General features: G+C 43.1%; 1 protein-coding gene across 2 annotated transcripts in view; it reads left to right on the top strand.

Annotated features, from left to right (window-relative positions):
- The window catches only part of gas7a (growth arrest-specific 7a), a 32,859-nt gene that overhangs the window by 7,002 nt on the left and 10,365 nt on the right, over window positions 1-15,492 (top strand). For both annotated transcript variants that reach the window (XM_084925138.1, XM_084925137.1), the window contains 5 exons: window positions 2,502-2,591; window positions 5,225-5,340; window positions 7,970-8,044; window positions 11,612-11,690; window positions 13,954-14,085. In XM_084925138.1, coding sequence (XP_084781264.1) covers window positions 2,502-2,591; window positions 5,225-5,340; window positions 7,970-8,044; window positions 11,612-11,690; window positions 13,954-14,085 — 492 coding nt within the window. The remainder of the gene's footprint in view (window positions 1-2,501; window positions 2,592-5,224; window positions 5,341-7,969; window positions 8,045-11,611; window positions 11,691-13,953; window positions 14,086-15,492) is intronic.

Here is a 15,492-nt window from a genome sequence, read left to right on the forward strand (position 1 = left end):
GTGTGGGTCACAATCAGCCAGGGTTTTGGGTGAGCTCATTGTGAAACCTGGCCCCACCCTATCATGTGATTTCCTGAGGTCAGATGGCCCAGGGTGTGAGTGGGCGTTAAGGCGTCTGGGAAGGGATCTCAAAACTGGATTATAGATGGCAGACAGTTGGTGCCGTAAACCACCGCCTCTGTTCAAAGATGGTCGCTCACAGTGGACATAGATGGCTTCTTTCACTCCTCTTTCAAACCATCTGTCCTCTCTGTCCAAAATGAGAACATTGGAATCCTCGAAAGAGTGACCTTTACATCGCTCAGACCTCTACATTGGAGAGACCAAACAGCCACTTCACAAGTGCATGGCACAACATAGAAGAGCCACCTCCACGGGACAAGACTCAGCTGTCCATCTGCATCTAAAGGACAAAGGTTACTCTTTCTTATTATCCAAGGTATGCTAAACTGGCCATCTATTATACTGTGGATGCTCTTAGATCCAACCATCTTTTAACTTACATGTCAACCCATTAAAACAGGGATTCCCAAAGTGTGGGCTGGGACCCTCTTCGGCCATGAAGGTCCTGCAGGTGGGCCGTAGTTTACTTTAAAAGAATTTATTAAATAAATTTACTTCCATCCATCCATCCATCTTCATCCGCTTTATCCGAGGCCGGGTCGTGGGGGCAGCAGCCTAAGCAGAGAGGCCCAGACCTCCCTCTCCCCAGCCACCTCCTCCAGCTTATCCGGGGGAACACCAAGGCGTTCCCAGGCCAGCCGAGCGATATAATCTCTCCAGCGTGTCCTGGGTCTGCCCCGGGGCCTCCTCCCGGTGGGACATGCCTGGAACACCTCACCCAAGAGGCACCCAGGAGGCATCCTTGTCAGATGCCCAAACCACCTCAGCTGGCTCCTTTCGATGTGGAGCAGCAGCGGCTCTACTCTGAGCCCCTCCCGGATGGCCGAACTTCTCACCCTATCTCTAAGGGAGAGGCCAGCCACCCTTCGAAGGAAGCTCATTTCCGCCGCTTGTATCCGCGATCTCGTTCTTTCGGTCACTACCCACAGCTCGTGGCCATAGGTGAGGGTAGGGACGTAGCTCGACCGGTAAATTGAGAGCTTCGCTTTTACACTCAGCTCTCTCTTCACCACGACGGACCGGTGCAGCGTCCGCATTACTGCAGATGCAGCCCCAATCCGTCTGTCGATCTTCGGCTCCCTTCTCCCATCACTCGCGAACAAGACCCCGAGATACTTGAACTCCTCCAAATTTACTTTAATAAGTAAATTAAAGATTTTGGTTGGTTGTAATATTACTCATTACTCTTTCTTGTGTCTTATGGTTGTGTAGCATTAGCAGTTTATAACCAACTACCTGTGTTGCTTATGTTTTTTGAATAACAATTTCAAGGACATACATCACTTTCTCTTGCATTTTGAGTAGAGTGAAGGCTTAAGGTGATGTTGGCCTCATGGTATTTTCTCTTATTTAAGTGAGCCGCAGCACTCCAGACCCTGAGAATGGCTTCATTAAAACACTGGCACTAGAGAAGCATTGAATATATGAAAAACACTGTGAAAGATAAATCAATTCCCGAACAGCAGCGTGTGAGATCCATGTTTACCGGCTTCTGCAGATCTGATAGCAAAGCAGGAGCTCCACCCACACAATAATAGCAAAAGTACCGCTTTGTTTTTGAGCATGCTGCTCGATGCTTTATATTTAGTTTGATGGGTACCACACAGAGTATGCTGTGAATAAATCTTCCCTGGCTTTGAATCTACCCCAAACTTTAATCCTGAAGCATCGCTGACAAGCTGGAGAGGTAAACCTGGATGCACATGACTGATATTGTGTTGCTTAAAACGAGCCCTGTCCTGCTCTTTATTTCACATGCTGGAGTGAAAAGAAAGAAGCAGCTGGTAGATGTTGTTTCTCTCCAGCCTGTGTGACAGCAGTACAGTGGCGAACTCATGCTGTAAACAGTGTGAGTCAGTGTGTGTTTTTGTGCGTTTGTGGATGAAGCAGCCTGCCTGGATGCCCATGCAGTTTGCAGCAGCGGTTGACATGGCACAGAGGGTATCTTGCAGTGCCAGGAGGGAGGACTCGCAGATGGTGAACATTACATAATTGCAACTCAGAGAGTAATTGAAGACGCTGTGGACCATGGAGTCTGTATTCAGGCTGAGTGCTGGGTGTGTTTATCTCTCACACTACATATTGTCAAGTTTACAAAGTTAATTTGTTCGATTTGAGCTATACAGAAGAAATGCTTTCTCTTTGTTTTCGGTGATAGTCTGTCTCTCTCTCCTCCCTGAAGCCTCCATGGGTCACCTTCCTCATCGCCACATACGTTTACTCACGCCTGACCTTTTTCCTGCCATGCGCATGATCCAGATAAAACTCTAACCTTGCTTGCTTCCACATTTAGTTTCCTTCCCGCAGCACTTCAGCAGCTCTGTTTCAGTTGGGTCATAACTCGTCACCTTTCTGTCTCCTCTCGTTTCTTACTTCAGATAAACTGTGTGACTTTTCCTCTGCCTGGAGAAGGTCCGGAGCAGCAGCTCCTCAAGCCCGACGAATGGAGCTACTGCGATTACTTCTGGGTGAGTTCCTCAAAAGCACAGAGACGCAGCAGAGTCCTGACTCGCTCCCGGGCTTTATTTTTGCATCTCCTGTGACAGCATCAGCAGTCTTAGAGGCAGAAACCTTTGTGAAGTGCAGCAGCTGTTTTTAGCTTTGTAGATTACTCTCTTTAGCTTTGGCTTCATAGATTAAAATGTAAACAACGTTTAATTTTAGAAATCCATTTTAACAAATGTTTAAGCGTAAATGTATCTAGTTATATACAAGAAAGGTACCAAGAATGAAGCCAAGGTAGAAGTGCCTTAAAACAGCATGGGGGCAGCTCCTCTTCTTCTGGTTGCACAAAAGTCTTCAGGAAAACAGCCCTCGATTTCGATTCTCTGCGACCTCAGTAAACACTTTCCCGATGAGTTGCATGTCATACTGAACAACAAGTGAAGCTCATTCTATAAATTATGGTCATCGTGAGCGTCAGAGAGTAGGATTATCTGAGATATTCACTTACAAGTCATCACTTGAGGTTTCACTGTCAGATCCACACTTCACTCATTACGTCTCATTTGAAAAACACCAACAGGGTGATGGTGAAACACTCACATAACACATGATCTTGTCCTGTAGGCGGACTAGAAAGATTTCTGGTGCCTAAATTAAAGACTTCTGGTAGACGCTCATACACCAGGTGCTATAAACAGTGAGATATTAATGACTAATCTCGTGTTGTGGATGGATCATCTAAGGCTACGTTCACACTGCAGGCGAAAGCGCATCAAATCCGATTTTTTTTGACCCTATGCGACCCATATCCGATCATGGTATGACAGTGTGAACGGCACAAATCCGATATTTTCAAATCCGATCTGGGTCACTTTTGTATGTGGTACTGAATCCGATACATATCCGATGTTTTAGAAAGCGACTGCTGTGTGAACGGTCATGTTGCATTAAATCCGTCTTTTACGTCACCGACACAAGACAGACGCCAATTATCAGCTCCGGAGAAGCGCCCGAGAAGACATCGCGAACGTTTCCTGGCCATCCAGTGTAGATGTCAGTGAAACCGTTGGAAAGACAACGTTGGAGAAACGTGAACATTTTATTTGTACTGCATAATCTGCAGATTCTGACAGAAATCTGCAACTATCCTTTGAAGAACCGCTCCTCTCTTAAACAGCAACAAGGATCATTATTAGGTTATTTACATTATTATGTAAATAACAAAATAACTTAAAGCAAAAATTGGGAAACGTAAAGTCCGAAGTCTTTATATTAAGGGCCATCAGTCAAACAATACTGTTTGGTCTGGGTCTAAACAGAGCGCGTTGTGTGTGAAGTCTTCTTTTGCGCATGCGGCCGCTTTGAGCGTTCACACTAGAGCGCGTTTGCTGTCCCATTTTATTTGTAGTGTGAACAAGCAGACAAAAAAATCGGATTTGATAAAAAAATCGGAATTGAGCATTAAGACCTGCAGTGTGAACGTAGCCTTAGATGTTCTCTGACCCATCTTTGGTGTCTTCTTCCTGCCATGTGACAGTGTTTTTCTTTGCCCATTGGGTGCTGACTTTACCTAAGTGTAGACTGAACCAGCAAATAAAAGAACCTTTCACTAATGAAGAAAAACCAGCCACAGAACATGAATCTTTTCTTGACCGATCAATGTTCAATGTTCTGAATCCAGAACTAGAATATTTTGGTATCTAATCATCATTAAATCTGAAAACGTGGATAAGCTTAATAAAAGACAGGAAGTCCTAAAAGTCCTATTTTGTGGTGAAAATACAGACATGAGAAGCCATGCAGCTCTTCATGTTTTCTTTGCAAATGTGACGTTGGATCTTCCATTTTTCTTACCCAGCACATAAACTAGCCTTTTCAAGCATTACACAAAGGATTTGTTTTATTCCAGTCAGCACCTTTTGTTGACCATTTGAGCAAATCTTTGCCGCTAAAAGCAGATAAAAGCAAAACGCTCACATTAAATTATGTGCGCTGACAGAAAACGGTCAATATGTCGATCCAGCACTCTCCTTCTCATTTAACAAAGCCTGTTATCGGTTTTCATGCAAACGCAAATGACGTCTCTCTCGTGGCTCCTGCAATTTTCCAAACATTACCATCCTTAATTAGATTTGTACACAAAAACCCTTCAGCCTGTCTAAGTGACTGAAATCCAATCCTCGTCCCCCTGCCGCCTCTTCTGCTGCTGTTTGGCTCCTCGTTTGCGGCCTGTCATGTCGTGTTGCGACGTTTTGTCTTGTTTGTCAGCTGACCTGCTGCTCGGACCTGCTGTGCGACATGAATCTGACACTTCTGTTCCTCTTTTGCCGTCACAAATGATGCCGAGCGCCACACATCCCGGCCCGACCGTTCGTGTGACATTCATGTGCTCAGAAAAAAAAAAGAACACACACATGTAACACACACCCACCCACCGGTGACTGACGCACGCACACCAACGCATGCCCTCCTTGACATGCAAGTGTGAGTCACGCTTTCATGAGCACGGCTTGTGACTCAACACCGGGAGCTCATCCTCACAACACCGCTCGGTCCTCCACACGCTCTCAGATGTAAACAACTAGGAGGTGTTAGTGGACGGTCTGTCCGTGAACTCATTGTTGCTGTGACTGAATGATGCGCTCCTCTTCCTCAGACCGACAGGAAAGACCCCCAGGGCACCACGTTGGTGACGGGCTTCGAGGTTCTCCTGCAGAAGCAGCTGAAGGGCAAACAGCTGCAGAAGGAGATGGCCGAGTTTATCCACGAGAGGTAACGACTCGGCTCCGCTGCAAATAAGCAGTTTGGTGTCAGCAGATTAAATTAATTAACTAACAAGAGTTTGAGACACACAGCTGGTCTGGAGTCAGAAATAATCCCAGAGCTGGAGCTGGAAAACCACATTGTGTGTCATGAACCAAGCTCATGAATGGAAGGATTACCAAGGCTATTAATGGAAAAGTCTGGTCATAGTCTCGATTGTCTTGTAGTCTGCACTGACTTTATTAGTATTTTTTATCCATCTAAAGTCTGATCATCTGACCCCACTCTTATCCACCCACTGAGTCATTGCGTTTGTTTTTATTAATTCCACACTCATTGGTCTCTTTTTCCTACCAGTAGGTCCTTATCACCCTAATAAACACTCACTGTGTGTTTTTCCTCTGCTCCACAGTGCGTCTTCCTGCCCTCACCCCTCCCTTACCCTGTTTCTACCAGTTTCTTCCTGTTAAAAGGGAGTTTGTCCTTCCCACTATCGCCAAGAGCTTTTTCAAAGAGGGTTGTCTGATTTTGTGTTTTTTTCTGGATCGTTGCTGTCTTTATCTTACCATATAAAACGCTCTAAGGCGACTGCTGTTGTGATTTTGTGCTCAATAAATTAAATTACATTGAAATAAACTGAGTAAGCAGGGGTCGTTCCACCCTGTGAATGCATGCTGTAGGTGCTGATTACAGGTTATTAGGCGGTAAAAATCAGCATCACTGAGGCTGGAGAAAGTTCAGATCTCTAACACTGAGTTCTTTGTGTCTGATCAACATTTCAGTTTCAAAGCATGGAGTCTTCTTCAGTTTTGCTGTGTACAGATTAGAAATACACCCGAGGACAGAACAGTGCTTTCCAGTAATGTAACTGGACACTTTATACACACCCTCGTTTCCTCCCAATAAGAGTTTTGCACTTGTCTGAATGATGCAGCGTTATAACATCTAGAGTTAGTATAAAACGTGGCAGAAAGACTCCTGACAAATGCTGGATGTAGGCAACACATCAGAATTTACACTTCAGCTTCACACTCGCTACAGAAACAAATGTAGGATTTTATTAATTACTTTAAAATCTTCACGTAGTGTGGCTCAGGGTTATTACGCACTGCTGTTACAGGTCCCTCGGTCCAGGTTTAAACCAAGAACAAACACTGGGGAACAAGCGGATTCACACTCCTATTCAGTCAATCATTTCATATTTCAACACACCTGTCGTGTAATGTTGTTGTGTTCAGCTAAGTAGCTAAGTAAGTCAAGTTAATAAAGTAACTAAGAGTTAACTAAACCAAGTTTGACACTATAATGAGTCTCTGTTCAAAGAGGTATCGCATGAGCGTATCAGCTACTTAATATTTTTTAAAAGCTAGAAGTAAAACGAAACTAAACCTTTTAAAAACTGAAACTGAACAAAAAATAAACTGAAATTAAACCAAACTAAACTACGCCTCTTAAAAAGTGAAACTCAAGTAAAATAAACTGAAACTAAACCTCCTTAAAAGTGAAACTGAACAAAAAATGAAGTGAAACTAAAGTAAAGTAAACCTTAAAAACTGAAACTGAAGTAAAACTCTGTAATAAAGCATTCATTTTTTTCGCTCTCTGTAAGAAATGGAAAGCCTCTTAGCCTGGTTGATGTGTATGAAAGCTTTTCGACGAAAGCATACCTAAAATGATTTTATTATGTGCAGCACATTAAATCCACATACAGTAAAGTTGCAGGTTAAATGATCCCAGACATTCCCCTGTGTGGTTTCACTCTGTTATTAGAGAGCTGTAGATCTCAGCAGGATATTTCTGGGCTCAAAATGAGCCTTTGGGAGGTCACCGTTACACATTAGCACGACTGATCCACATCTTCATTAAGACAAAGAGTCAGTGTTAACTTCCTTAAGAGAAGTCTGAGCTTTTTCCTGTTATTTCTGGGTATTTGACAAACAAAATGCCTTGGTTGAGTACGCGAGGGTGTGCCAAATCTTCTCGTATGCGGGAAAAATCCTCCTACTGAATCAGAACCAGGACGTCACAAACACCACAAATAACTTTTACATCCGATCTCACGCCTCCCTATAGAATTAGCTCCACCTTATCCAACAAAAGCTCCATTCACGTCGTGGGAAGTGAATGAGGAATCTCCTGTGAATATACTTAGAATTGACTCAAGATTCCCAGTTCCTTTGGGAAGATTTCCACTCGGAGCTGACCTTTTCCCATTTCTCTGGGTTGCTCGGTGCCTGTGAGAATTAAGTCAAGGCATTAAGTAAAGGAACGGGCCTGGTGACCTTCTTTGGGTGACAGATTTACTCAGGTGTGGCCGGTAAATGTGAGGTAGTGAATGTCACAGAGGGCACAAACACGGCTACCGGGGCTGAACGCAGCCCGGGGCGAAAATTAGTAAATCTCACAATGAAGGCGTGAAGAGCTGCTCTGAAAATGAACTGCTGTAAAGCAAAGCAGGGGCTCGGCTGGGCTGCCGATGTACGAGGGACAGAGCTATGCCCGGTGTTGGATTTTTTAAGATTCCAGTCAGAAAAGTATTTGTGTTAAAGTATTTTCTTCCAACCACTGAAGCTGTTTCTGTCTGTCCTCCCTTGAGCCAGGCAGCTGACAGTTCCTCATCTTGTTGTTTGTGTTTCAGGATAAAGATTGAGGAGGAATATGCCAAGAACCTCTCCAAGCTGTCTCTCAGCCCCCTGGCAGCGCAGGAGGAAGGGTGAGTGCAGTAAACAGAAGCTGTGAGATGAATCAGTGAGTGCAGCTCAAAAAGCTTCCTCTTGAAACAGGAGACAGTTTCAATAATCACCAGAACCGCTTCTAAAGATAGGACGATTTTAAAATAGATTCATCCTGTTTGTGTTTGATGCTGCTTTCAGAGATGACTCCTGTCATCGTGTTTGTCTGTCGGCAAAATAACACGACGGCCTATGAGTCAATCCCAGAAGCAGTTGGTAGAAAGGGAAAGGCTTGGCAAGGGGAACGGTGGACTTAACTGCTTTCCCAACACTCATAAAAACTGTATTACATTAAATTAGATGCAACCTGAAGATCAAATATCAAAGAATTCAATGAGATATATAAAAAAAATGTCCAGTAAAAAAGTTTAGGTGACCATAAATATTATGATATTTATAATATTATAATTATAATATTTAATATTTATAATATTATTTGAAATGATTGAAAAACACAGCATTAATGACATGGGGCCATATTTACTAACTAGAGACAAGATTAGATGTGAGAGGTGGGAACTCTGAGATTTGTGTGACTGATCCTGTTACATGTGTATTTCCTTTCTCAAGACGTGAACTATAAAGAGAATATTTAAATCAAGTGTGCAAACAAACTGATTTTATAGCCTTTGCATTTGCTGCATTTGGTGTTGGCCTAAGAAATTTACATTACCAATGGTTTGTGTTTCTCTTTTCTTTGTGGGGTGTATGCAGCTAAACCACACACTGTATGTAGAAGATGCACATGAGGCCCTTTTCCATTAGTACCTACTCAGCTTGACTAAAATGTGACATCATCAGACTGCATTCCACCGATTGGCTGGTCAGTAGCATCACTTGATGAGTCATGAGAGCATCTCTCAAGCCACAGACCGAGTAGCGGGTATATTCTTGCGTCGACGTCCACCTTTTTTTTAAAGCGTTCGTGTTGCATATTAATGACGTTGCTATGACGACAACCAGACGCGTTGCTATGACGACAGCCAGGCACGTTAGGTACGCTCAAAAAAATTAAATTGGGTGGTTATTACATTTACAAAATTCAAACTTGTAATGTGAACAAAATAATTTCATGTTTCTGTGGTGAGCGTAATTAAATCATGTAGGATCTGTATGAAATTCAACAACTTAATTTATTCTTGTTGAGATGACAGTGGCGTGGAGGTTGCTGTCCATTTTTTATTCGGATGTGACTGAGCTACAAGTGCTCTATATGAAACCAGTTGTCACCCACTGGTTTGTGTTATCGTGAAGCATCAACTTTAACATTTTGACCTTCATGTTGGGGTTTTGTAGCCAGAAGTGACACTATTCAGACAGAGTGCTAAGTTACAAGCTAATGCTAAAGGTACCATAACACAGAAACTGATACCTGCTAATTAGTGCTAACAGACTGAAGTACTCATTCAATAAGTATTCTACTACTAGTATTCATTAAAACCTATATGCAGACTATGTCGCATTATCAGGTAAGTCCATAAACATTCCCCACACTGCTTCTCTGCTTTGATGTCATGATTGATCAGTATGTACCGCTTTGCTCTGGACTGACCTTTGCTTGTATTGATCAGTTTGGTCGTAGGATGTTCACAGGGCAGCAGGAGGTCAAACCAATTCTTCAAACACACTCAGATCGTTATTTATTTCCCCCACATTCAAACATAAAGCATCAGGTCAAACATATACATAGAATATAAATAATTATTTTTGTTTGTACAATCTCGAGATCATCTTAAAAGACATGGTAACAAATTCTGCTCATTTCCAGCTTCATGTTTTCATTCTGGGACTAGAGTAGCTTTGCATGACTCATAGTTTAAAATAATCCATGTTTATCTTAAACTGGGGCTTGGTGTAGCTACTTGAACAAAATAATTCATTTGACCTCCTCTACTTTTGTGGCCGCTCTATATTTAAACCAAATTTCTTCTGACATCTGTTCTCAGTGACAGTATAAAGCTAAGACTAAAAAAAGGAACGGGCTGGTACTTTTAAAATGTTTTTCTGCTCAATTTGAGCTTTCTCAGTGCTTTCTTGCTACATTCACCCATTCAAACACACGCATTCGCTTTTTTTATGCCTAAGCACTTTTAATCTAACACACAGTCCAAAAGATGCCTCAGGATCAACTCAGGGTTCAGTATCCCGCCCAAGGGTACTTCGACGTACAAGCTGGAGGAGCCAGGGATCAAACTGCTGCCACTAAAAGGAGAGTTCAGAACCAGAAACAATCCTGCATTCTTATGAAAGTAACTCAAAAAAAGAAAAGTGTGTTCTACCTTTTGTCAGTTTGGTGAAATTTTCCAACACAACCAGGCTGAAGAAGCTTTGGATTTTTGCAAACTGTCAGTCACATGTTTGTATTGATGTTCTGAGCTTTTTGTGTCACAGTACTGGGTCTGTGACGCAGTGTCTTTGTGTGGGTTTTAGTTATATTCTTTGATTATTGTAATTCATGGGTTTTGGTTCTGCTTGTGTTATATTTTTAGTCCTAGGATTTTGGTTTCTGTTATTTTGTCTTTCTCATGTTCCTCGTCTTGTGTCGCTCGTCTGCATATTCCTCCTCCTTCCCAGTCAGTCGTTTCTCAGTCTCAGTGTCAAATCCGCATCTGTGTTGTACTTCCTGTTTTACTTTGACAGTCTGTGTCCTTTGTCCATGTATTCTGCTTTGCTTCCTTTGTCTCATTAGGTCTGATTTGTCCCAGCTGTGTTACCACCTGTTCCCCATCCTCTCGTTGTCCTGCTGGTGTGTTTAAGTCCTGTGTTTCTCTTTGTCAGGCGTCACATCGTATCCTCTCCACGCTGTGTTTTCTCCTCTGTGTTTGTGGTAGCTTTCTAGTTAGCTGTTCAGTTCTGTTTTCTAGTTTCCCCAGATTTCTAGTTAGTGCTTCGTGTTTCGCGTTTCTGGTTTTAGTTTCCTTATATTCATGTTTGAGTTTTCCCAGCAAATAAAGCTGCTGCTTTAAGTTTCATTTTTGCCCTTTATGAGTCCTGCAATTGGGCTCCTTCCTCCTGCCGCTCACAGCACAATACATGACATTTTGATCCATGGCCTTGACAAATATGATCCTTTGGTATCATTTATAAAAAGTACTGGCAGCTGCCAGTCCACCTGTGGTATCAATTTGACATCCTAAGCGACTTTGTTCTCAAACTTGGGTTTCCACTCTGCCCAGCGGGTGACGACAATACTCCATCAGCCTTTTACAGCTGTCGCTAACACTGAAAAGAAGAAACTACTAATGAAAAGAATAAAACCTAAACTTAAACGAGCAAATTTATTTTTTGTTTTTTTGTTGAGGTCTGCACAGAGTCCTTTGAGGACTTTCTTTGTTTTGTTATATATAAGCTGAGACCATTATTTGAAACTTTGCTCGGGTTCTGTACGTATGGATTATTTGTTTTGCTGCACAGAATCTGCTTTTGCTTTTTATGCTGTTAAGGTAATAATTATGCATCTTGTATCTGCTTCGTTTGTACACTTTGACCCAACCGTTCAATGCTTTTGATCTGGGAGTTTAACTTCTTTCACGTCGATGTTCTCTCAGGACTCTCGGAGAAGCGTGGACTCAGCTTAAGAAGAGTCTCCATGATGAGGCTGAAGTTCACCTCAAGTTCTCCAACAAGGTAAAATCTACTCATATACAGATTAAACACCAGGATTCAATTAGTTGATCAGCTCTACTTTAGCATTATTATTCTATCCTGCAGACAGAATCATGAAGGTTTTTTCTTCTGCCTTGAATCTTCAGTTTTGTGCACCTTCAGGTCAAGTGTTGAATGTTTTCAGTCAGCTGTGGAAACGGATACTTGATCCGACCACATCCTGAGGTGACGGGTTTTGTTTACTTCAGCCTCGCCTGTGTTGACCACAGAAAATGACCCGTCTGTGAGTCCGATTACCGGCGATGCAGAAACAGCATAGTGGCTTCAGAGGCAGCCTTAAATAAAGCAAAGGCAGCCTCTGAGCTTTTCGTAGCTCTCTGTTGTCTAATTAATTAGCTACGTATTCTGACAAGCCCCACGCCGAAGGCTATGCAGGCCTTTCCCAGCTCCAGCAGGGCTCCATGCTTTGTTATCGTGGGTGGAGGTAAAGTATAAGAAGGCGGAGGAATGAGGAGTCTTATCAAGCCTGCAGAAGCCGCAACTTGTTTTGCTCTTCGAGTTTTAAATAAGCTACAGTTCATCAGTAGCTTCAAGCTTTGCCATTTGCACCAGATTAGTATTCAGCATGCAGAGCCATCAGTGCTGAAAGGCACCTCGCAGTCCATTGAAATGTCATTTAAAAAAACCAAATCGTAATATTGGACAAACTTTTGCTGAGAGACAGAGAAACAGACACTCTGACGGTAACTGTTTCTCTTTATGGGTCAGAACAGGAAGCAGGCTTTACTAATGTTGACACCCATTTAGCTGCACTTTTCCACAGTTTAATAAAGATCCAAGTTAAATGCACTGCCAATGTATGTATTGATTTTAAGGTGCCTAAAAACTGTAAATTGTGCTGTTCACACTTTAAGATATGGATCCAATAAACATAAATGGGAGTAAGTTTTGATCCAGGTAGGCTGTGAAGTGACATTACTAACCAAACTGTGGGCTGAAACGCTCCATGCTACATCCCCCTGTCAAAATTAAGCAAAATACAATCAAAATCCACAAACATGCAAATCCCAGAAACATTTGAATGGTGCGTGAGGTCTCTGATACAACCCCATAACTCTGCTGCCGGGCACCAGGGAGTTAGCCGCTACCAGTAAACTTTGAAAATTACCTAAAGCTACAGAATACCAGTGGCTGATGCAGTAAAAGGGCAGGTGTTCTTCAGAAAAAAACACAGTATAAAAGACATGGTAACAATTGTAAACATCGGGTTAGCTTTACACCTCTAGAGCCGCTCTTGGAGACTAAATACTTTCTTCTAGACTGATAAAATCCATCTATTTTCTTCCACTTGTCCAAAGTTAGGTTATAGTGGCAGCAGGCTAAGCAGTGTATTCCAGATGCTTTTGCACGATGTGCTCCAGATGATATATATAGTCTCTCCAGCTAGTTGTGGCTGAACCAGAGATTCTCCTTTCAGCTCGCTTTGACCAAAAACCTCCAAAGAAAGACACGAAGGAGGCATCGTGATCAGATGCCCAGAGGACCTCAGCTAGCTCTTTTCAACACAGAGCCTAGCCACCCAATGGAAACTAGTTTCTGCTGTTTGTATCCACGGTTTTATTATTTCGGTCACTTACAACTCGTGCCCATAGGTTAGGGGTGTCATGCAGAACACCTACATTACTGACACCATCTGCCAACCTGTGAGGATCAGGAGTGGATCTTACTCATATAGATGAAGTAAAGCCAAGGACCACTCTTTGGAATAATTCATTGTATTCAGATTTACATCACAGGTAAAATTAACCACACCTATGAGTGCTGTTGGTAGATTGAAGATTCTAGTTCTTGTATATCCACTTTTTTCTACTTTAAGCTCAGTTTAAACGTGGACTCAAGCTTTAATTTAACTTCAATTTAATTCAGTTAAATTCAGCAGTTCCTCAAGGACTGTAAGGTAAAGAAAGAAAACCCAGCAATCAAATGACCCTCTTTGAGCAAGCACTTGGTGACAGAGGGAAGGAGAAACTCTCTTTTAACAGGAAGAAACCTGAAGCAGAACCGGGCTCAGGGAGGGGCACCTAAAGCAGCTCTGCCATAATTGCTGAATAGCTGAGTAAAGCTTAAAGTCATTCTTTAGATTTATTTCTGATTTTGTGCATGGGTGGGTGGTTTTGTATTTGACTGCATTATACTGAAAATGAGAGAGCAAAGCATTAGGAACACCAGAAAGCTCTTAAAGCACGCTGCACATTACTGATATCTGACTGCTTTGTTTTCACAGCTCCACACGGAGGTAGAGAAGCCCTTGCTGACCTTCAGGGGCGACAACTTCAAGAAGGATCTGAAGAAGTACGACCATCACATCGCCGACCTCAGGAAGCAGCTGGCCAGCCGCTACGCCAGCGTGGAGAAGGTGCGTGGTGATGCCGTCGCTGACATGCACACAAAACATGCAGTAAAGCTTCACGCAGACGAGTGTTTGTTTGGATCAGAGTGATGACATAATGATAGCAGCTCCGGTACCTCCTACGCTCGGCCCTTCATGGCAGTCGGTGTTTTGTTGCTGCTTCCCACCTGCTGCATCAGCTCATGAATGGATGCGGATTCTGTCTTGCACAGATCATTTTTTTTCTGCTTTTCACTTTTATTTTTGTGGCATGTTGTGGTGGGTGGCAGCAATATGTGAACACTGTGTTTTCACTGCCAGAAGAGCTAGAAGCAGAGCCAACAACCTCGCTTTGTTGGCAGTTGTTCATGCACCGTCATTTCTACTAGAGATCTAGGGAGCCTTTTGCTGTTTCCATTAAGATTGTTAGTCTCATTAGTGCCACACATAACATAGGTGGAAATCATTTCCTACTTGTAGAAAGCCATTTTTATTCTGTTTTTATTTTGCTGCATCGTAGTTATTCAGCAAAATAAGATAACGCTGTGTCGGTTGGTCCAGGAGGCGACTCAGGAGGGTTAAGCAGCTTCCTGTCCACACTGTGTACATTGGGGAAGGCGTTCAGCTGACCTTAGCTTAGGACATAGTCAGGCCTTGGAAAGAATGCTTCTCTTTAGTCCCTGTGACACTCCTTCTATGGTGGAGGCAGAGTCTGGTGGCAGTGGCAGGGTGGATGAAGTTCACTCTGATGCCCTGAGTTTCTGAAAGCTCTGGATGATGTGGGGCTGTTGTGGTCGACACCTCAGCAATACTGTGTGGAAGTCATGAAGGCTTATGCCAGGGTGCTGGAGAGGACCCATTAGTCACACTTTGGATTCAAGAAGAACGATGTGCCAGTCGTCCTGAAACACTGGACCAGCTCTTTATACTCTCAATGCTATGCGAGGATGTGTGGGAGTTTGCCTAACCAGTCTACATGTGTGTTGTGTACTCAGAGCATCTGGATTTTAGAAGTATAGGGTATTGAAGTCCTCCTGTGCAACCACTATAATTGCTTGGCCCTTTTATTGCCAGCTGTAAGTCAGATTCATCTCATTGGGTGTTGGACTCTGCGACCATGGCTGTCCTGATGCTGTTCAGAATTTTTGTGGGCAGGATTTGTAGCAGCAGATGGATGGAGGGTGGCGGGTTGATGGCCTCGGGATCTCGTCGCTGCTTTTGCAGATCGTCGAGCGTTGACCTCCTGCTCACATTGGGCTGTTTGCAGACCAGTGTGAAGCAGCTGGAAAGAGAATTGCATCTCAGTCTGAGGCCGTGGTTTTCGTTATGAAAAGGGTCATTTTCATTACCCGCTGTATTTGCAGTGATGCAGACGTTGCACTGGTCCATCGTGGTGAAGAGAGAGCGTGAAAGTGCAGTCATTCAGGACAGCCT

This window comes from Perissodus microlepis, chromosome 4 (assembly GCF_051167445.1).
Source record: "Perissodus microlepis isolate ML-2025 ecotype Zambia chromosome 4, ASM5116744v1, whole genome shotgun sequence".
NCBI lineage: Eukaryota > Metazoa > Chordata > Actinopteri > Cichliformes > Cichlidae > Perissodus > Perissodus microlepis.